Genomic DNA, 23,239 nt, shown 5'->3' on the forward strand with positions numbered 1-23,239 from the left:
CCCCACACCCATGCTGCTGTATTCAAGTTCCATTCTCTTAAAACCACTGTGTTCCCTTGACACTGAAGCTTTCTGGGTATTGTAAAATCTGGAAGTGTACTGAATCTTATACTGCTGGATCATTATTCAGCTACAAATTGAAAGCATTCATAGGAACTCTGGTGGTGTTCTTAATTGCAGTTCATATTTTGAATTTTTTACTTCAAGTTTCTTGGTGGAAAAATATCGAACTCTGGTTACAGTGTAGAAAGTAATGATGAACATAGCATTGCTGATTTCTATAATTCCCAGTACTAAATGTACTGTTTACAAATTCAGCAATTTTTGTTTGTGTTATCCAGCAACTGCAGCCCAAGTTGAGTTAGGGAGTCAAGCTATGCTCTACTGTTTTTCTAACACCAAGTTAAAGAGCTTGTAATTGTAGCTCCACTAATCCTCTGAGCTGAACAGAATTCTGCTTGCCGTTTATTCAGACTAAAAAACATTTCTTTTTGTTACATCACATAAGCTGAACAAAGGAGATGAGGTAGATGGAGGAAAAAAAGGTGTACCTTGCTTAATGTCAAAATAACATTTAAAAACTATTTATAAAGCCAACATAGCTTTTAATTCACCAGTTTTAGCCTATGTCTTCTGCATGCATACTGTGTGCTCCTACTTCCAAGAACAAGTTGTTTATCTGAGCGTTATCCAAGGCTGACCAATGCCACAGCAGGTGTTTTTGCAAAAAGAACCAAAACATCTTTCACATTAGAAGCCAAATCAAGGTCCTGGTCACGGTCTCGAAAACGAAGGAATTACATGAGGAGCTCTAACTAATGCTCCGTCTTATAGAACGGCACTAAACAGCTAACACCGTATTTGAGTCACTGGAAGCACAAGGCAGCTGCCTCTATTGCCTGCTGTTAGAAATGTGTCTATCTATGAGCTCAGGCCTTTAGCAAGTTCAGAGAAGGACAGAGTACTAGCCAGTGATCACAATCATCGATTCAGCATTATACAATTCAAAGTGTCACAGATGGATGAGCCTTCCCTCCACATATTCTATTGCACAACCATGTTTTGAAACATACTTTCATTTCCTACAACCTCTAAAAGGGATTTTTCTAAAGCATTATTAAGGACGGCACCGGTCTTTTACCAATGGAGGACAGCAATTTAGGTCAAAACAAGTCTAACCAGAAGGAACACTCCTCTTGTACATGGCAAAAAACCCCAACAAAATTTACTTTGGTCACTGTGTTATTCATTGTTTGCATATTAGAATACTTCTGTATCAGACTACTCCCAGTTTGCCAGACAGGGTGGGTTGTCGGAAGCTGCATTTTCTGACTCCTTTAGGCGGGATGACTGCAGCCGTCTGCAATCTAAACCTGAGTCGTGCTCACCTCTGCAGCCTAACAGCTGTACTACTGGAATGCTTTCCGCCTGATGGTATCACCTTCTTCCTCCTTTGCTGCTACAAAGTTTCTACAACAAGTCTCAGGATTTACTCAGTTATTTCAGCAACAAAGTATTTCATAACCATTTTCCAAAAGCTCAACTGAAACTTCCTTTCTTCAGCTCTGGGTCCTACAGAACTGACAGACAGGCCTCCCTTATTGTTCAACTGTCATAACAACTGAGATCAGCCACGGTGCTTTTGCTCACAGCAAGACATCTCAGTGCTGGAGGGAAGCCCTTGGAGGTGTGTCCATGGATGTCCTTTTCCTCTGGAAACTTTTTTCCATGTTAGTTCATCAGCATCCAACCCAGTTAATCCTAGTGCGTTTGAAGGTCTTATCTTTCCATTCGAGCTTTACCCCCAAGGAAGACAAGAGTATTGGGCATCAGACACATTTTAGATTAAAGGCATATTTACTGACCATGTCAAATTACAGAATATTGTTTCAAATATTTTCTGCTTTTGTACAGACCCTGCTAGATGGACTATTGGGTAAACAGAAAGATAAAATGCCTTATTCTGCTGACCGCAGAACATTGTATGTGCTGAAATAGCATTTCTTCTTTCTGGAATTCTTGACAACAACAGCCGTTTGTACAAGCATTATGGTCACACAGTTTGCATATTAGAATGAGTGAAATTACATCAGTATTTTTAATCTGGGTGTTCCCTGCTTACTATCATGTTTTCCATGTGGAGCTAGGGGAGCTAGCTGGTATTATAGCAACTAAAATTCTAGCAGCTTAGAGAATCAAACTCATCTGTACCTGAAAATTAATAACAACAAAAACATGTACCTCTTGACAACTGTTTGTTTAATCTATTCTATATGTTCTTTTTTTTTAGAATGTTTACTATTTTTCTTCATTAGGGAATAAAGCATGTACAAAAAGCAAGTATAAAACTGTAATACAAAAGGAAAATCAATTGAAGATACCCATCACATTGTGGTCTGCACCTGAGATAGAGCTACGTTCTTAAAATGAAGCGAGGATTCAGGCTTACAGAATTTTAACTTAAATTTAGCTTACAGATCATATGAAGAGAGAAGGCTACACAGCATGGTAATACAGAACTTCCTATTTCTAAGTAGGAATCAAATACAGCTTGGGCTTAAGTAGAATTTAGTGTATGCAGTATCAGGCTAATGACATCAATGCCCAGTGAGAATCATTCCAAATTGTTTGTCAGAGGTGAAATGGGACTTTTTTCAGCATATACAACATCTTTCAGATGAACATCTCTCCAGCATCTTAATCTAGGATGTTTAACAGATGGTTCTGGTAATGGCCACTACAAAAAAGAAATAACTTGGGGAGTTTGGAATCTCTCAAGACCACTGTGCATTTTTCAGTACTGCAACAGAGTTCAGTGTGTGAGGGGCAATCCAACTTTAAGAAGCACTGAATACTTAAGATGACTTGTTAAAGTAAAAATAATTGAATTGTAATGGTTCATTATTGTCTGAGTCTTCTCAGTTATTCAGCAAGAAATTTTATACTACATAAGTGATATAAGACTGTACTGCTATAAGATGAGACTGTTTTGTGAGGCTATTAAGTGTATTTTTAATTTAAAAAGTAAATACTTTTAAAATTTAGAAAAATACAAAATGCTGACATTTATAGAAATTAGCAGCACTCTCTGCTGTTTCTTTTCCCCAATAAATACACATCAGAAAGAAAGAAAGACGACTAGTGAAATAATATAAATATGATTTTGGAAAGTAATCAGAAATTATAGTAACTGCTAAATTTTATTAGTAATGCAAATGTTTCCAGAAACATGTATCCACTGAGCAAAGGCTAGACCATTAAAAAACAAAACAAAATTCACACTTCCAGCAGAAAAAAACCCTTTAACATTTAGCAGGAAATGTTAGCAGGGAATTCATTGCCAGTTCATCTTGTACTTGAATCTGATCATTCTTGAATGCAAAGACGATCAAATATACACAATATTACAGAAGCACAAACATTGCCAATATAAAAAAAACCCATACTGTAGTGATAATGACCCACAGAAATGTTTGCAGGTGTAATTTATATTTATAGCTACCGTTCTTTAGCCTAAATATTGGCTTGGAAAACCAGTGAGAAAGGCATCCTTGAGATGTTTCCAGTACTTCTCAAAAAATTCCTGACAGACAGTGATCCAACAAATCTAGCAACCTTCCCAGCTATGGCAATAACAAAGTATGTCCAGTCAAGTTGAAGTTTCATCTACAGTTATAACACAGGATAGACAATAAGGCTACAGAGAGGAAAAAAAGAATTATCTTAACCTTAGTAATGATCACTCAAAACTTGTAACATTTAAAGACAAAAACAAACGAAAAGCACTGTAAGAACATAGCATCTGCCAAACTGAATCAGCCTGATGGGCTGTGAGCCAGTCTTTAGAACTGCTGAATATCAGACGTTTCAGAAAAGTGGGCAAAAAAAAATCCCAGAGCACACAAAAGTTCTAGAATTTGGATGTGAACATCTCATCCTAATCTCAAGTAATGAGATGATGATTTAACCCTTGAAGAACAAAGTTTCTCAAATTTGTTACTGGCTTGTCAGCCGTTTTTAATCACCTATGAAGTAAATTTCAGATTGACTGTAGTGCCTAGCACCTGAATGTCAGCTATGAAGCCCTGATCATTGAACCAGTGCGGAGCACAAAGAGGAGGGGCTAATCAAGATTACTTGAATTTTGAACATCTCAAATTCTCTCCAGTTCTCTTTTCCACAGTACATCAATCTAAGTTTTGCAATCCTTTTCTACATGCAATTTCTGCCAGATCTCCAGCCAGCTAGTCTTTGGTTCTGGCAGTGTTCTGAAAACAGCCTCCTCCATGCTTAAATTAATAGCTGAAATAATGAAAAGAAAAGGGAATTAGAGAGGGATTAAAAAAAACCCAACCACCCAACAAGTTTTCTGTAAGCGACCTCAAAGTTTACTGGAATTTGCATGAATATTTAGTTCAGCTGTAACCCAAGAGCAAGTCAGTGCTTACCTTGCAGATCAACGAGGTCTTGGCCCCAAGTCGAGCAGACTGGACACACTGGTTGGCTCCCTTCCCACCAAAACCAATGAAAAACTTATGTCCAAGGATAGTTTCTCCAGCTCTTGGCAATCGGGTGGTAAGGCTATTCCAATTTAAAGAAATATTTACATGCATTAGTGACCGAAAATAACAAGCATCTTCAAAATAAGAGCTAAATTCTTATAATCCTAAATGGTCCAACAGCCAGCCAGTAAGACCAAAAAGGACTTGAAAGACCTTTTAGGGTCTCCACTCCACATCCCACCAGTTTAAGTTTATTCCTTCTATGCCACCCAGTCAAGCTTCTCGTTTATTACTCAAGAGAGGGATTGCATTTCTTTTGTTCGTGTTTCATGTTTCTACAGGAAAAGAAGCACTTGATCCCTGACTGGGATTCCCCAGTGCTAACTCAATACAGATAAATAATAAATCTATAGGTCTCACATTGTTTCACTGTAACAGCTCAAGTTTACATATTATTCATTTAATTTCATTACATCTAATTATACCTTCTTGAACAACCCTAAGTAGTTTTTCACTTTGTTGGTGTTCACATCCCTCAAAATTGTAGATTGTTATCAAAAGCTTCCTCCCCTCTGCTGTCATTCAGGCACACCGTACATATTTAACGTTTTTCTTTTTTAAGTTTTTCTCTTACAAATCAAGCTTTATAACTTCTCAGCATTTTGTTGTTTCTTGAACGTACTCCAATCACATTTACATCCTTCTGGGGATGGGTGCCCAGAACCAGATGCGCTAATACAACCGAAGACCCATCAAGAGTGTATGCTGGTTTAATTTCCATTTTGGAAAAAACAAACCTGTAATTTTGTCAACCCTACCAGATGCTTTGCTATCTCCGGCAAAAGTTGAAAGGAAGAAAAGACACCACAAAGACTACGTGGGAGAATTTATCCAAATGTAAAAGGCTAGCTTATTTCTGCCACTTTGATTAAAATACGTAACTCAAAGCTGTTTACAACACTCAGACTATGAAAATTTCTGCCTCCTCAAGCCATATATTCCAGGCACAAGGTTTAAAAATGGAATTCCTTCCATCTCTTAAGCTACAAACAAGTTCACAACATGTGTGGAAGGAAGGCTTCCTATGAGGTACTAGCAACCTGTTCAGTCAAATGACAGCTCAGACAGGTTTCCAAAAGCCTGCAGGAAAGAAACAGAGTGAGGAAGGGGAATCAGAAAGCATGCCGAGGAACCTGCCCTGATGAGGAAGAGCTTCACTTCAGCTGTTTGTCAATTTAGAATATTATTTTACCAATAAATCTTACAACAGCTGCAAAATTGCCAGCCCTTCAATTCAGAAAACGGTGACACGCTTCTGCACTAGCAAATCACTAGAGAGTGCTTTTTGAAAAGGAAATGAAGAATACGAGTATGTTATTTCTGAGTTTATGCTGCAACGTCCGGGGCATATTGGTGTTTGCAGAATCTTATGGAATTAATGACAGAGCATAAATTTCAGATTTACTGAAAATTCTCAGGAAGAAACTAACATTTTTTTCCTACTAATTTTCAATTCCTGATCCATCAGTCCAAAGGTTCAGGATCATTAGAAGATCAAGAAAATCTAAAATTGAAATAATGAAGCCAAACAAGCCCTGAACTCCAGGAAATTTTTTGCTTTGAAGGAGTTGTTACAGGTCTGTGCTTCATCAGTAGTTACAGTCTCTGGAAAGATGCAGATAGGGATGCAGACCCTAAGCAGAGCACCCTAGATTTTAGCGTGAGGGTATGGTACCCAGCTAGCAGCTTTATTTTGTGTGAATGACCACAGAGAAACCCCAGAAGACACACACACACAGAGCTAATGGCATTCATTTGGTTTCCAGAGAAGCAGAGCCAGAAGCATTTTGTTGGGAAGTGTTTAAACCATCTTAAATAAAAATACAACTTTTTTTAGAAGTATACTTATAGGTACCTTATACACACACATATAGGTGTGTGCGTGTGTGTATATATATATGCATGTATGTATGTATGTATGCATGTATTTAGAAAGGATTGCTAAGTTAAAACTGTTTGCCCACAGCAGCATCTGGCAGGTTGTTTACAACGAAAGGAAACTGTAAGGTTTCAGGGAACAAGGTGTAATAAGTGTAGATAAATAATGTTTATAAATGGTAACATCTATAATTCATGGCTATTTTCACCACTGGAAGCCAAAGTAGTGCTGGTTGTGGACCAGAGAACAAAGGCCACAAAACTGAGTTGAAGAAGCTCCTATTCAGCTAGTGCCAGGGTACTGCTCACACACTTCTAAAATTATGTGCCATTCAGTAAAGAACAGTTGTTTCACCCAGCCTTGGTGAGAAATAGTAATAGCAGCACTTGTATAATTCCTTTCATCCACAGATCTCACTGTACTTTAAAAAACAGAACAAGATCATTATTCCTGTTCTGTGGTTGTGAAACTTAAGCAACTCATTTTGCCTTCTTGTGCCTCAGGTCAGCCAAGAAGCCAGTGGCAAAACCAAAATAGAGAGCAGCTCAATCCACTAGCTCTCTCTGTCTTCTCATTTAAATTCTGCAAAGTGAAAATGGTATCAAATCTCAAATAATTTTCCTTCCTTAGGGTGTTTTTCAGAGATTACAGCTTATTCTAAATAGAATTTGTTGCCACAAAAAGCTAATATATTTTTAGACAAAGATTAACAATTGCAATATCCCAGCAGACTTCTGCTAATAGCACTGCTCTGAGTTCATATGCATTTTCAAGAAGCATTTTCAACTATACGTATTCCTGTTTTAACAGCGACCAGACTATGACTTGATTCTTCTTTCAGTTACATTGACATCAACATGCAGCTCCAATGGAAGCATCATAATTGCACTGGTGAAAAAACAGGCTTGGTGAGGTGAGAATCTGGGCCTCAGTGTTTCAAGCAGCATGGCATAACAACTGCCTGTGGGAATCAAACAGCTTCTGGAAGATGGTGAGATGATCTTTCTTGTTGTTTTGATGGAAAGGTACAAGACAAAGGGCAAACGATCAAGTTGGAACAGTGATTTATAATTAACCAATTTTAAAAATACGCTAACAGACTAGGCAAGAACATGCAGCAAGTTCCTGTAGCTCACCATAAAAAAAACCCAACCTTATTACACTTCAGGCACAATTGCCAGTCCTTTCAAACCAATTCTCCAGTCTGTTTTTATTTTCCATATTAAACAAACTCAGAGTACTGATGTGAGCCTGGAGGTTTTACTTTCACTGAAATAGGTATTCAAGATTTTTTTTTTTTTGCTAAAACAATGCTATTCTCTTGTCATTTAATTCTGAAACTACACTAACTTCTGATTCACATGAGATGATTTTAATGAGCATTTCAGGCTTCTGTTATGAGCAGGCAATGATGAGTAATCTGTATGATTAAGGAACCCTATAAATTCTTGTCTTATTGATGGTGCCACAAAGAATACCCAAAATAGCCTAAAAGTGATGAAACAGCTAATGTTACTCCAAAACTAGGCTAAATAAGTTAATTAGAAAAACTGTCACACAGGCTTTTGGAATTGTTACATAAAATGTTTTGTAAAGCCATTTACAACTTTGACATAATTTGAAAACACTGACCTGAAAAAAAATAATTTAAGTTGCTATCCAACAGACTATTATTTGCTTACGTGACAAATTCTGCTCAGCTTTGAGAGAATAAATAGTACAAAGGATATTGAGCTCTCATGTCTTATGAACAACCAGAAACTAAACTTGAAAACTCCCAACACTTATTAGACGTGAAATAAAATTACTATATAATATGTTTTGTGAATTGTGTACTGTACTACTGAACCATATTTCTGGAGGAAAGTTGAGACCGAAGCATCCTGATATACTCTGGACATTACAAATAAAGTAATATCACTCTGAATTTCAACTGCGTTTTTACAAAACAACATTTAAATGTAAAGTGCACGGCAATGCTGCCCACATTTTTTCAGAGGAAATGAAGAATCTTACATCCACTTATGTTTCAGAGGTTTGAGATGAATAAAAGTACACACTTAAGAATTTCACCATTGCAGTAACTTCAACCTCTCTTCCAGTAAGTCTGTGCCGTAGGTTCCCTTAAAAGCTAGACCTGATTAGCATTTGTATTTTTAGACAGACTTCTCTTTGGAAGGATGGCATTAGAAACAGAACTGAACCCTTTACTAATGTGCTGGAGCACTGAATCAGAGGTGAAAGTGCAACTTACTGAGTCATTAATGCCCCTTTCCCTGGTATTCTGGATTTTCTTGAAAAGTTCCCATCTAAGCAGTGACTAGATCATATTCAGATATAGAAAGTCTGAAGAAGGAAGGAGGGGGAAGGGAGAGATGTATATTAGCAGCATTTGCATAAATTAATCCTGAAATTAATCATGGTTTGCTTCTGATTCTTGACACCTAACCAGTGTCTGTTCATTATTTTCAACACATGAAAGTACTATAAAGATGTATTATTACTGTTCGCTTAAGCTGACGTAAAACTATGCCTTCCTCTCAGCAGCGTTTTCCCACCATTTCTCTTGCATTGCTTTTATCGTTCCTAATTCAAAATATTTTTGTTCCAGGGGTCACTTTTATTTGGATCAGCAAATTGGTCCAACTTACTGCACAGAAGCCAGGGTGGGCCAGGACTTGCAGGACTGAGAAGGGGAGTGAGGGGAGGAGCAGGAGCAGCCAGACTGCCCAAAGCCAATGTTGAAACTTCGACTTGATACTACTCTGTATGTTGAAAACACTGAATGCTATGTAACTCTGGTTTAATTAAGTAGTACAGTATATTTAGCTCATTAGACATACTGAAGAAAAGCACAAAGTATCAGTATGTTTCTGAGAAATGATGTGCATGAGAAAGGAAAACAGAGAAATATATAAACATTTTTCTCCAAGAAAAGAAAAAAGTAAACAATATTCTCATCAGGCAACTCAGGTAAAGAGAATTTCTATGTTAGATAGATATCACACTAAGGTGACTGTAATTTACACAGTATAAAAAGAAACATCCAGACATTATTTTTTCTCCTGAAGAAAGGTGAAGATCATCAGGGATATCAAAATAGTAGAAATTCTGCATGTAAAAAGTATACTGATAAAAAGGAATATAATGTAAAGGCCTAGAATTTAGCTTTGATTCTGTCCTCTTTGAATCACTGAACAAACGTGGCTCTTTCTTCCCTCTGGGAATTCCCTAGAACTGGGAAAATCCCTGTGAGATTCGGGTATGTTTGACTAGCCACTGCCTAGTACATACAATTCACTGGGCTTTCATGATTCTCAGAAGTGAACAAATACAAAGGAGAGAAAAGTTCTTCCTTTTTACTGTATTAGTACAACATTGTGGTGAAAAAGTCTCAGATCTCTTTTGGATCTGGCTTGAGATTTTGTTTTAGCCACAGTCTGTTTTGTCTAGCTTAATTTTTAAAGATTTGAACATGTGCTATGGGAAAGTATCCATAACACAGAGACAAAACCACCACAATTCTTTTCAAAATCTGATGTTCTCGACTTCTTTATGCTTTCTTCCCTTTTAATAATCCACTAAAACATCTTATTGGAAGGTAGAAAACATTCAGGATTTCTAAAGAGACTACCTCAGGAATTTCATTAACTACAGCTTGGTTTATGGGGCTATCCACTTCTAGGTTCTCAGTTTCACTTCAAATCTTTAATGACTGAAAAAAAATGTTAAGAGACAATTAGAAATCATAGAAAATCTTTATTTTTTTCTTCTATGTCCCTGAAAATGACAAATTTTTCTTAAAAGAATTTAACTTTTCAGACAATTCAAATAATGGGTTATTGCTGGTTATTTTTTGATGGTATGGGTCCTCTCTCTCGAGCCCATAGTGACGAACAGTGTAGAAACACTACCCAAACCGGTATCAGGCAAAATGATTGATGCCTAAAGAGCAGTCCCTTTGCAGGACAGTGCTGAAGCACAGTGGCAGGGTAAAGTGTAACAGTTTTACCCCATCATCCATTCAGAGTATTTTTTAAACCTGTCTGATATTACACAACATACTGTTTGTCATCACAACACAAACAAGTGAATGATGAATTGGTACAGAGCAGCGGAAATCTTTTCAATCAGTTTTCCCATCAGAGAAAACATGTATTTTATGAATCAGAAATATTTTTTTTTTCACAGACAAACCATTTTGTAGATCTCATTACTGAATGGGTAAACAGCTTAACTGAAACAACTGGCAAAAATCTCTAGCAAGGGAGAAAATTAAAGGAATGGCTGCAACTACCAGTAGGAGAGCCGCAAGTGATATCTTCTTATATGTTCAGTCATAACCTCAATTTAAAAAGACCAAAATTCATAACATGTAGAATGAGAACAGATGTCCACAGCTCTTCAAGAACTTCAATGAACTTTTGGCTCTTTGCACAGATGCATATTTTACTCTCCTAGATATTAAAAGATGAAATAAATAAGGTGGCATCCAGATGAACATCCTGAAACATTTAGGGTAACACATTGTACTGCACTTCAGTGAAATATCAGCAAGAGATCAAAATTCCTAAATTATGTCAGAAGTATGAAATTTTCAACACAAAGAAATTATTTGACTAATTGCCAAAAGTAAAAAGCTTTCTTAAGGAACAACAAACCTGTAGCATTTTCTCACATTGCTAGCAGTTAAATTTTGGGAAAAGGTGGGCCCAACATTGATGCATTCATAATCTGAGGAATATTTAATTCTGAACTTGAAGCTCTAAAGAGATTTAAGAAACCCAGCCAAAGACAAATCTATCTTCAGATTTAAGTCTCAGCAAACATTTCATCATTCTTAACAAACATCTGTTTTGTTTTTAAGAAAGATTGTGGAAATTTTCAAAATTACTACTCTCTAACTTTATTTGCCTCCCACGTTGCTCTTCATTGAGGTCTCTCGATTACATTATTTTTGGAATTGCAGTTACATAATTATTTTCAAGGCAATCTGATGGCGATGTTAGAATAGACTGTCTCTAAAACATGCTGTGCTCACCCAGGACTGAAGAAGGCTGCCTACAGTTCCTATGACGAACAGAACATTGTATCACAATGAAGTACCAAGGCTAAAGCAGGAAAACCAACATCAAGCAAAACAACCTTTGCAACCCAAGCAAAGAGTGATCCTACATGCCCAAGGGCAGATTAAGATAAACAAGACACATGTGAACAATAATCTTTACCTCTTAAAGAAAGGATTTATCAGACAACAATGAAAAAAGTGGAAATAATGTGCCTGAATGGATAGGCCACAGGGTCCTTGCTCTTGTCATCATGATGTTTTAGATATTCTTGCAGATCAACAAAGTGATCTGTGCTTCTGCTTTACTATCATGCAGAAAATAGGGCAGGTACTGACCCCCTCTACAAATCTTGTCAGTCTTTTCCAGGCAAAAAATAAAAGGGAACTCCCCCCCACACCACTAAGTACTGGTATTTTACACACAAACATATTGTGCTTTACAGACTATAATATTAAGAGAAACATGACAGATGTGTCTTCACTGCATAGTCGTCAAGACAAAGTACAGTGCAGTTCAAATATTAATAACTTTCTTCAATAAGATGTTGCTCTAAAAGCTCATACTCAGGACAATAATTTGGACAAGTATGGAATTTTTCATCAAGTTTGTAAGTACAGTGCTTCCTGCAGAATCCATATGGGTCACAAAGGAAAACTACAATCAAAAAACCACTTAGTTTATATATACTTACTCAATGTATCATAGATAATAAAGGCAAACAATGTATTTAAACCTAATATATAGAAGAGAATGGAATGGAATGGAATGGAATGGAATGGAATGGAATGGAATGGAATGGAATGGAATGGAATGGAATGGAATGGAATGGAATGGAATGGAATGGAATGGAATGGAATGGAATGGGATAGGATAGGATAGGATAGGATAGGATAGGATAGGATAGGATAGGATAGGATAGGATAGGATAGAGTAGATTTCGTTCCATTGAAAGGGACTTAAAACCATTATCTTTTCCAATTCCCTGACCATTTCAAGGCTTAATTTGCAGTGCCTTCAAGCTCTCACTTTAAAACTATTTTACCCTTGATTCACTGATAAAAGAAAAGCTTTATCTGAAGTTCAATCTAATTATAAAGGCATCTACTAAAATCCTGGCTTTACAGTAACATTAAAGTTTGTGGGGCAAGAATGAGAATGTGCAAGGCATGAGGGAGTGCCTGGGCTTTGCTGGCCAAGGTTAACTCTGGTGACGCTTAGGAATCTTCTCTAAGTACCCTCAACTTATTCATCATTTAAGCTCTCTTGGGAAAGGTAGATCTCTAAAAATCAGAAAGGTGTAATTCTGTATAACCCTGGCTTGTGATGCGTGCCAATGGACAACTTCCCTGTCTCCATTAATGCCAGAACTTAGTGAGCAACAGCAAATGAAAAGTGAAGAAAAATCTGCTCATTTTTGCTGCCTCTATATGGAGTATTGTGAGCACCATCAAAACCACCAACTGCTTTTTCCTGGAAAAAAAAGAAGAGGATATTAATAAAAAAAAAGATTGAGCAATACTAGCAGGATATTCCCTATGAATAATTTTAACAGGATCAGACAAATAGAAGACGGAAGGCATATTCACTGTCATTACAGCTGAGAACATGGAAAATGCCTGTCTTTCCACATAAGTACTAAACTTGACCTGCCTTTCCTATTCCTTCCCATGCTTTATTTTCAGCTCTGACCAACACATTTTTTTCTTTCTGCTGTTTATACTATCAAGGTTTATGCATTTTGTATTAACAGGGATCTGAGAGAGGATAGGAAATGCAGCAAGTGTTGGATGGAGTAAATTAGCAAAAGAGAATTATGATTCTTTGGAAGGAAAAATTATTTTTTGAAAGATAAGAGGCAGGAAAAGAGCAATACAGAAAAAAGTGCACTGTAAGAACGTGATGTAGAAAGATAACAAGAGGTGGAAAGAAATAAGGGGAAATCATAGCTGGTTCAGGATGACATGCTATTGAGCTAGTATAGGAAAAAATGAGGGGAAAAAAAGGGACTCAAGTCAGAAACTGAAAGAAGAAATGATAAAACCCAGAAGAGAGCACACAACTGATATATTCAGGAACATTACCACCTTCTTATTTTATAATTAGTTGTCACAAAGATCAACGTGTTCTATAAAGAGGCACCTACTTAGGCAACAGACAAGTGAAAAATCATTTTGTATTTTCTTCAGGCTCAAAGTATATGATACTAGGCTTAGAAGAAACCAGGGATGTCAGCATCAAATAACTTACTGTAGCTTGATATAGGAGCTAACAATTGGAGCCATATAAAACAAGCAAACAAAACCTTACTGGTAAACTCCTATGGAAAGAACAGCTCAGACAGCTCCTAGAGGCAACACCATATATATGCCTGCCCAGAGTGTTTTTACACAAATTTGTTACTATTGACTCTGTACGATTTTTATTGCAGCTTTTGATTTGTGCCAGCAGCTCTCTACTGTCAGGAGTACTAAAATTCACCCAAAGATATTTATGTCTAGAAATATATCCAGGAAAACAGTTATTTCCATTAACAGTACAGCCAGCAAGTAATTCATTAACAAGACAGAATAGAACTATTAATCTTATTCTGTGGCCCATAAAGGGAGAGAAAATGTAATATTCTCAGTGTTGGTTGTTAAAATATACTGCCTAACAACTGTTCATTGTGACAAATATTTTTTGAGAAGTTCCTTTAGCCACTTTCCCCTTTGACTGTAGTGAATCTGGTATGGCAAACACCTCTAGACTAAAAATGCAAGAGATGTTTTATTTTAAATTGTCAAAAAGAATTTGCAATAATAGCAGGGACAATAACCAAAACAATAAAAAACAGTGGGAGTTACATGGTAAAAAAGTATTCAGTGGAGCAATAAATTGTTATTATACATTTATAACACAACATAATATTCAATCTGCATCACGAAGCCCAAGGAATGCCTTGAAGCAGTGCCAATGCCCAGTGTATCACTATTTTGCCTGCTATTTACTTGGAACGGCACTGATGTCTAAGATCTCTACAGAAAGCAAAAGGCAACAGTTTTGCTCTCTGTAAAGCAGGATATTATAACTGAAGCAATGGCCATTTGCTACAGCGCATTGCTGAGATAAAATGACATCTTTCTGTAGCAGAAATGAACACAAACACCTCACTCTTGATGTTGATATCGGACTATTCGTAAATAACCTTTTATTCCAACACGCTCTTTTGTGATCATAACGTTATTACTTCTTGACTTTCCATTTTCTTCTAGCAGAAGTATTGCTCTGCGTCTTCCAGAGACAGAGGAAGCCTTAGCATGAATGCAGAATGATGGGGAAGCTGCACAGTCAGGAGTTTGCTGTAACACCACCTGCCTGTATGTTCAGTAAATATGGGCCAGGTCTGTTATGGCATTAGTCATCTCTGTCTCCAAAAACTATATACAATAACTCTGCTTATCTATCTTTTGTTCCATTCCAGCCTGGTTTCTTTTCCATGAACATAAATGGGAAAAGGAATTTCTTTGTGCTGTAGTCAATAACATGGTAATAATTTCAGGGAGAACATTTTCACATCCAATATCTTTCTGTGAAACTGGACACATGCAAGTCTTCTATGTAATTAGGACACATCATTTTGAGATTTTATTTTTTCTAATATTCTGACCCAGATTACTTAAACAAATACTTCATGAGAGTTTAGTTCTGTTATGTGGGAAAACAGACAGGCTGAAATGTGCTCGGGTGTAGTGTGTATCTGTAATTAAACTACATTACCAAAAAAACGGTTACAAATTTTGTCTTCTGTTGCAATACCTATAGACTAAAGATGTTCTTGCTCTATAAACTTTTATCTAATCTATTTCCCTTTCTTTTCACTCTTGCTTAGAAAAGTCTGCTTCCTTGGCTTAAAAATTCTTAAGTATTTGAAGGGATGAAATAAATTATGTTGTGAAGCCATTATTTTAATCTTCCAGCATTAGCAACTTAACAACAAACAGTTCTAACACTGGACACTACTTTTTAAATGAATGAATTTTCTTTTGCCATGAAACTGGCCACTGCTGTCACCAACCCATGAGAAAGCATGCGCATACTTACTAAAGATTCAGCAAAGAAATTCACCTACCAATAGCTGGAAAATGGGGCACCCATTAAAAAGATGAAAAGACCGGTGAGCACATTGTTTTACTTTTGTGGGTAGCGTATAATAGCTTACTGGCCTTCAAAGGGGAAAAATGCCAGTCTAATGAGACTAGAAAACTGTGATACTTTTAAGTGAAGCATTTAAGTAGCTCTGAGTAACAAAACAATAAGGAGTACCATGGTGTTTCAGACAAATGTTCTTTTGCCAGGTGAGAGAACACAAGATGGAGTAGCTGATTTTCTTCTACCATTAGGAAAATATACCCCCAAAAACTTATCACCTGCTAGGATCAAAATGTTTCTGGATTCATTTACTCCATTACCCAAGTGAACTCTAGAGAATTAAGCAATAGTTTCCCTGTCTCATATGGACTAAACCTAAAGCTTGGTAAACACTAGTTTTATCTCACAAACCATAATTTTTAATTGCTAACACACATAGGAAAGGCATAATCCTCCACTGATGATATCATAGTCTACTGCCATGGAAATGACTGCAGTATTATAAACACAGGTTTAAGATGACCTCACTTTTGTAGGAAAGAGGGAAATTTCACTGGAATGTGAACGACATGGGCAAAAAACACACATAGATACTATGTAAAGAAAAAACTCTCTTACTAGTCAGTTAAAATATGGAAGATGAAGACTACAGCTAGATATGCAGCTGAACAGAAAAGGGGCTGTCCTGTCCAAACACCGCATTACTGCCTCTGAGACTTTGAACAGAGAGAGCCCTCTGAACTCCTCTCAGGGTTCCACTCCATAATTTCACTACACCAGAGAGGAGTGAAATCTCTGCCCTGACAGGCTTACAGTTTAACCACAAAAACACGAACAAAGTACGGCTATAAGAATATTGTGTAGGATCACAGAACAGCACCGTAGCTGGAATGCTTCCTAGAATGAGTAAGTACTTCAGAAGTGGGAGGAAGAGAACTATACCATCTCTTGAAGCACACAAAATAACATGAAGTCAGACGCAAATGCAGAAGTACAATCTCAGTGTGGCAAGTGCTAAGTATTTTGGCATTGAGTCAGGAAAATACATATATTTAACCTTCAGCTCTGAAGTACTCTGAGAGGCGTCAAACAACTCAAGGATTAGAAGTTGAAATTTGCGTGCAAGCTTTGTGTTGCCATGAGCTGGGAATGTCGAGTACCGTGCGGGACCCCAAGTTGAGATGAGACAAGAAGGCTGAACCAAGAACAGGGAGTGGAGAAATGTAGAAGGTGATAGTGATCTCACTTCAGTAGAACCTTTCATCTTGAAGGATCTCAAAACAATTTACAGACTTAAACAGACCAGACACTGCAGCTGGTATGAAGAGAAGCAGACAGCTTGGAACTCATTCATGGGAAGGAGGAGGTAACAGAGGACTTACTGTGTACCATATCTTCCAAAATGCTGGTGCTGGGAGAAGATTGCAGGACTAAACCAGATCTTTTCTGTGCAGCCACATGAGACAACTGCAGAAAGCAAGCAGGCAGTAAGGGCTGGCAGAAAGAAAAGCAGAAAAACAGGGGGCCTCTGGATAGCTGGGGAGCTGCCACTGTTAGGATTGTAGTTTCCCTGTCTTTTATCTCAACCTCAACTCCATAGACTCTTTGCACCTCCTACAGTAAAACCTTATGTCTTTCCTATTATTTTCATCCTTGTTAAGACCTTCCTCCGATTTTTCTTTACCTTCATCCTGTCTTTTTACAAAGCAAACTGCCCCTCTTCCCCTCCTCCAACTCCAAAATGTTTTCCAAATGCACAGCAGGACAAGTAGTGCTACCTCTTGGTTACTGGGAAGTCAAACAAAGTACTTCAGCTATGGCATTCGTGCAGTACAGGCCTGATTATAGTACCACAAGGGCTATTCTTTGGCTCAAAAGCACTACTAAATGCATACTATTAAAATCTAGCTAAATAAACAAGTCTAAAAAATAAGAGTTATATTAGTTATTGCTGAAATGGAATTGCTTCTGGAAGGAAAGACAGTGCCTGATTACAGTATACAGTAGCTTAGGACACAAAATGAAGATGCCAAATGAAAGGGCAGGGAGGTTTCAATTAAACAGAATGCAGAAAGCAACACTTTCGTTGCACTTAAGTTGAAAGACATTGTGCGACCAGTTTCACATTAATATTTCCCAAGACTTTTAAAACTTCCACATTTCCATATAGAAAGAGGGGGGAAAAAACGTTTTCATGGATAAGAGCCAAAGACAAGTGCTGAGCAGGTGTTCTAGCACCACCAGGCCTTCTCTGAGAGGACCCACAGCATCCTCTGTCGAACAAACAACTGTTTCTTTCAGAAAGTGCCAGCTGGAATCAATGGCGCACTGTCTCTCACTTAGGGTTCATAACTTTGGCTGCAAATGCAGCTCTTGTAATGGGTTAAAAAAAGTCACTGGTGGTCTTACCCTAGTTATTTTGTGTTAATTTGAAAAACACACAACCAGACATTTTCCCTAATTTTTCCCTCTTCAATATTTTGTCATTTTTTGTTAGAGACACTTTGTTGGAAGCTTTTCAGGTCTGGAGTGCAACACCAAATACTTTTAACATACTAAAACATTAAACTGTCTCACCCTACAACAAACTGATCACTCAGATTTTGCGGCATGACAACAATTTAATGACAGTTTACAGCAGTGAAGCGCTTCTTTTGACACAAATGAGCTTGGATCAGGCTCCACATCAGATGAACAGTGTCTGGGCCATTACAGATATTCAAAAGCTGTATATGAACAGAACACAATTTTCTTCCTGAATTCCATTAATGAGGATTTCATCAACTTGATTTTTAACCTGTTTTTCTTTCTGGGTCCTCAAAATACAGCTTTATTCCTGCCACTCAAGAGAAGGCAAAGGGGAGTTTCTCTATGCCACATTTAGGTCCCCTAAAATCAGGGCAGAACAACAAAACACTGAGCCTGCGCATCCCGTGTTTACTATGCACCCAAACTTTGCTAGGTCAAAGAAGACAAGGGAACAGCACAGGCTCTGAAAACAAGCCCAGATTTTTCAATATTACATAAACTAAACAATTCACAGATGACACATTCTCTCATGCCTTGATGCCTTTCTCTGGATCCAAAAGATTAATTTCCTCAACTGGACTAAGCCTGTATTCCTTCACGGCTGTGCTTTCCCATGCTGCTGGCAATGGCAGATTGACTAGAATGAGGAGTGGCTGCTGCAGGGGAAGCATTACAGATAAAAACAAAAACACAAATGAAATGGATTTGAAGGATTCTAGAACACTTTGCTGCTAGGAGAGGCTGAAGAGCAGGAAAAAAAAAATAAAGCAAGGAAAAAACCCAACATTAAAACTCAGTGACTGTGCATGCATGAGAAATGGGGGAAATGAGAACACATGTTAAAGACCAGAAAACTAAGCAAAGAAGAAAATGAAGTCGTATGTGAGACTTCCTCTGCTCTCTCAAAAGAAATATAAGAAAATTCCTTTCCATATTCCCACAAAAAAGCCCAAAATTATTGTCTCAAATATTATACTTTAAGAAAGAAAGTACTGACATAGCTTTGGATCATGGACATTTCCAATGAACCAGTGAGGCATTTACTTCAGCTGACAATAACCACCACTAGAGACTTAAGCAGAAGATGCAGAATCTCACTAGTGGAGACACCTTTGCCATTTAGCACAAGCAGAGATTGTGCTCGTTTAGCAAAGATTATTTCATGCATCCGTCAGGCTGCTCTGGGATGTTAATTCCGGATGTGCATTTGTCACCACTGTCCACCCTAGTCTGGCAACCCAGTGCTTTGTAGATCAATGCTTTCTCTGCCATGTCTGTCTTCTCCTGCCGATTTCTCGCCATGCTCTCTATCAATCAGTTTACTATTTGTAGTACTAACAATGGCTGTTAAAACAGGGGACTGGAAGCAGAACGTTTAGTTCTACTCCCCACAGGGAATGAAGCAACCTGAGGGAAGGAAAGAGGTCCACAGAAAACTATGACTTCTCATTTTAAACATCCTAACAAACAAGAGTTTCCCAGTATGGACTGTGGTCTCATTCTCTTGAGTTAAAGTGAGAAACTGTTGCTGTTGTGACTATCCAAAGATTGATTTTCCATCTTACATGTTGTTCTTTGCTTCTGCTGTTTTCAATTGCCATGCCAAAGTTTCTCTTGTTTATTCTAATTGTTTTAGTGTGTCTGACTCTCATTGGTTTATGTTTAGTCTTGTCCTGATTCAATACGAACTAAATTCCAATGCTACAACCAGTATGCAAATATGAGTCAGAACAGAAACTATTTAAGTAACACTATGGATGGTACCCGTCTGGTTTGATACCTAGATCATATAGAATAATGCTGGTTTTGTTTTCTACTACTATTGCCTGCTATTGTGAAGTGTTGATTGTGTTTGCGACCACAAATATGTTTTGTTCCTGGTCCTACTAAGCCAAAAGAGCGTGGTTTATTGCATGTATGTACGTGAGGTTGTTTTGATTATACTAAATTCACTTTAGAAAACCCACATGCTGCCACTGCAGTGCTACAGGACAATGAGAAAAGAATTTCCAATGAGAACAGTGTTTTAAAGGCAAACCACTGGGCCCCTTCCCTTTAAAAGGATTTTAAGGCATACTACTCTTTCTTCTGAATTTGATTATTTCTCAAAATTACATCTGAATACTGTCTTCAACAGAAGGTCCTCGTCCTTTCCCTTCTCAGTCATTACATAAGACAGCAAATTTCAAACTGTACATTTCCATTTCACGCAGAGGTTATGCTGCTTTAAATCATTAGTTTACTGTACTGAGTAAAAACATTATGTGCTAACTTCTTTTTTTAGTTGGTGAATCTGGCTACCATATGTCTAATGGTAGCTCGAAGCTTATCTTTCTGATTTTCAGTACTTTACACCTCTACAGACCTGGGAATGTTTACCATTTAATATCTGCCATTCCGAGCTTCTAGCTTTCCAAAGGGCCAAGAATGTATTCTAAAGAGCCAACATGATATCTTATCAGTTTGAGTTATAACATAGCATTGTCTAGCTCTGTCAGAGTCTCAGTCACTATGGTTATCTTCTAGTAAAGGCAGGCTTTAGTCTTGAATGGTCAATATGCCTATCAAACACAACGTGTCCAAAAATGTGTCTGACGTCTTTGTGTGAGTCTCCTAATTTCGTTTATTCAGTCTCCTCCATAAGGGTGATAGACTGGCATTTAGGACAATCACTCCTGTCTGTGTCTTTTGCAAACTAAAACATCTGTATAAATGACGAACTTGAAAAACCTGATGCTCTTTCATCCCTGCTGAAATCAACCTTAGCTTTAAACCTGGAATACAGAGCCCCCTCTAAATCCCAGATATAAAGACAGTCAAGAGATACCCTCCTGGTATCAATCCTAATCATAACCTTTCAGTTTTTAGCACATTTAATAAAACTTACTTATTGTTCCGTTTCATAGCTTTGCTCTCCACCTAGGCGCATCTCAGCCTACAGTTTAGTACTTTTCAGTAATCTTACCAGGATTTTTGTAACACAGGAGACATTTAAACTATGTCTACATGGAGATTTCAGTCACATTAAACTCACACCAGCTAAGTTTAAAGGCACTCTTTTTCTTATTTTATTAAGTGCCTAAAGTTTTGTGCTAGTAACAGAAAGAATGAGGCTGTCCCCTCTTTCTCAGTTGAAGCAAATTAGCTTATCACCAATAAAAAGCCCTTCACTGATCCTTAGAGACTAATAATGGTGAGTCAGATAGATACATTCTTGTGATAGCATCTGTACAATTCAATAAACCCTCTCAGCTGATTGAAAAGTGAAACGGCTGTTCATCAACCACTTCAGCTCAGTGCAACAGCATCTACAGCTACAACTCATGGTTTAAGCTCTGGTTACAGTATGGCAAATTAATATGGCTTCAAATAAATGACTGTATTTCTATCGTATCAAACTTGCAGCCAAAAAAATGAGTTTTCTTTTTTGTTTGTTTGTCAAGAAAAAGCCCAAAGCTGTGGCTGTCAGCAGTGCTTAAACTGGTAGACAACTTTTGATGATTTATTTTTTCTCACATTTTAGAGATAGGAAAAGGAATGTCTTGAGGTTAGAGCACCATGTTTTATATTTCAATATAACGTCACAAGCATCTGATAGCTCATTCACACATAACGTCAAGATCAGTTCTACAAGATCCTACTCTGACTTACAAGACAACTATTCTTCTTGGAAAGCTGCCAGCACGTTCTGCAGATTACACAAAGCAGTAAAGCTTTCTGACACGAGTTCTGTGATTACTTAAGGGTTTTCCTAAGTCTCTGCAACACACATCTCTGCCTAAACTGCACTTACTCCTCAGCATACTCTTCCAATTGTGTATTCTACACTTTCTTGACCCACAAGCTTTGATATAATTGTCTGCTGATTCAGATTGAGGAATTGTTTTTTTACTGCAGAATTCCCAGCAATACAAACTGATGCAGTCCAGATACATACACTTCTAAATCCTATTTAACCAAGTCTGCATGTGTAGTTTAAAAACAGATGTGTTTAAAATAGTGCAAATCAAAGACTGATTTACAAGTTTACTGGACTGTCAAGGTCAGCCAGTTTAGGTTAGTATTTACATCATTGTCAACTCCTGCAATTTTGCTTGAACTCTTCCAGTATTTAGTATTTGGTATAAAAGCCAGGCTGCTGGAACCAAGAGCTTTCATGAACTTCTGTATTTTAATTTTTACAAAGACATTTCCAAACCTTACCTACATATAAAAAAGACAATGAGACCCAAGTACCTAATTTAAAGGACTCAAGTACCTAAATAAAAAGAAATTAAGACATTTCTTTAAAAAAGGAATTATTATTTTTTTTGTAATTTAAAAACCAGCTTTGGGGTGCAGATGTGCTATATTTTTGAGGGTTTCCTATTTTCACTTCTTGATCTGTTTGGGTATGAATAGCTTGGGAGGTGTTTCTCTCCTGTCTTTCAAAGTGTGACATAAAATGTTGTCGGCAAGTAATCAACTTATAACCTACTTTTTCATGAAGCTAATTTCGGTTTCTTCGGAATATTAAGCTTCTTTCTCACTTTTCTAGTGGAGACAAGTGCTTTGAACTGAAAACGTGTTACAATTGACCAGCTTTATTTACCTTCATAAAATCGTTTCAAACTCCTCTGTTGATAAAGAATATCAGAGTTCACGATTTCCCACGCAGATTACTATGAAATGCTGTTTTCCTGGCAAGGCTAACACTGAGCCACCTAGCACAGCTGAAAACACAAACCCAAGTCTCTCTTCTCTCTACAGTTACAGACAGCTGATCAAAGCTCCAGCAGACGACACGTTCAAACTTCTCCCCGATCCCACAGACTTCCCTCAAAGTATCATGTGCAGGGCTGACATCACCCGGGCCCGGCCGCCGCCACCAGTAATCCCCCCTGCCCCCGCCGCAGCCAAACTCCTCGCCTCGCCTCCCTCAGCCCAGAGCCGAGAGTTCCGCGCCGCCGCACCTGGCGCCGACCTCGCTTCTTCTGTCCCGGCCTGGAGACAGACGTGACACCGGCTACCCTTGGCCCAGGGCAAGACGTGTGAGGTGCACCCCGGCCGGCCTTGCCCTTGGGAGGCATAGG

General features: G+C 37.8%; 1 protein-coding gene across 1 annotated transcript in view; it reads right to left on the reverse strand.

Moving 5' to 3' along the window:
* Positions 1–18,250, reverse strand: part of RBKS (ribokinase) — a 62,464-nt gene extending 44,214 nt beyond the window's left edge. The window contains exons 1-2 of the mRNA XM_010182540.1: positions 18,216–18,250; positions 4,449–4,581 (exon numbers count right to left, since the gene is read on the reverse strand). Of these exons, the coding sequence (XP_010180842.1) occupies positions 4,449–4,581; positions 18,216–18,250 (168 nt within the window). The remainder of the gene's footprint in view (positions 1–4,448; positions 4,582–18,215) is intronic.
* Between the last annotated feature and the right edge of the window lie 4,989 nt (positions 18,251–23,239).

The sequence above is a fragment of the Mesitornis unicolor genome, unplaced genomic scaffold (assembly GCF_000695765.1).
Source record: "Mesitornis unicolor isolate BGI_N332 unplaced genomic scaffold, ASM69576v1 scaffold35694, whole genome shotgun sequence".
Lineage (NCBI taxonomy): Eukaryota > Metazoa > Chordata > Aves > Mesitornithiformes > Mesitornithidae > Mesitornis > Mesitornis unicolor.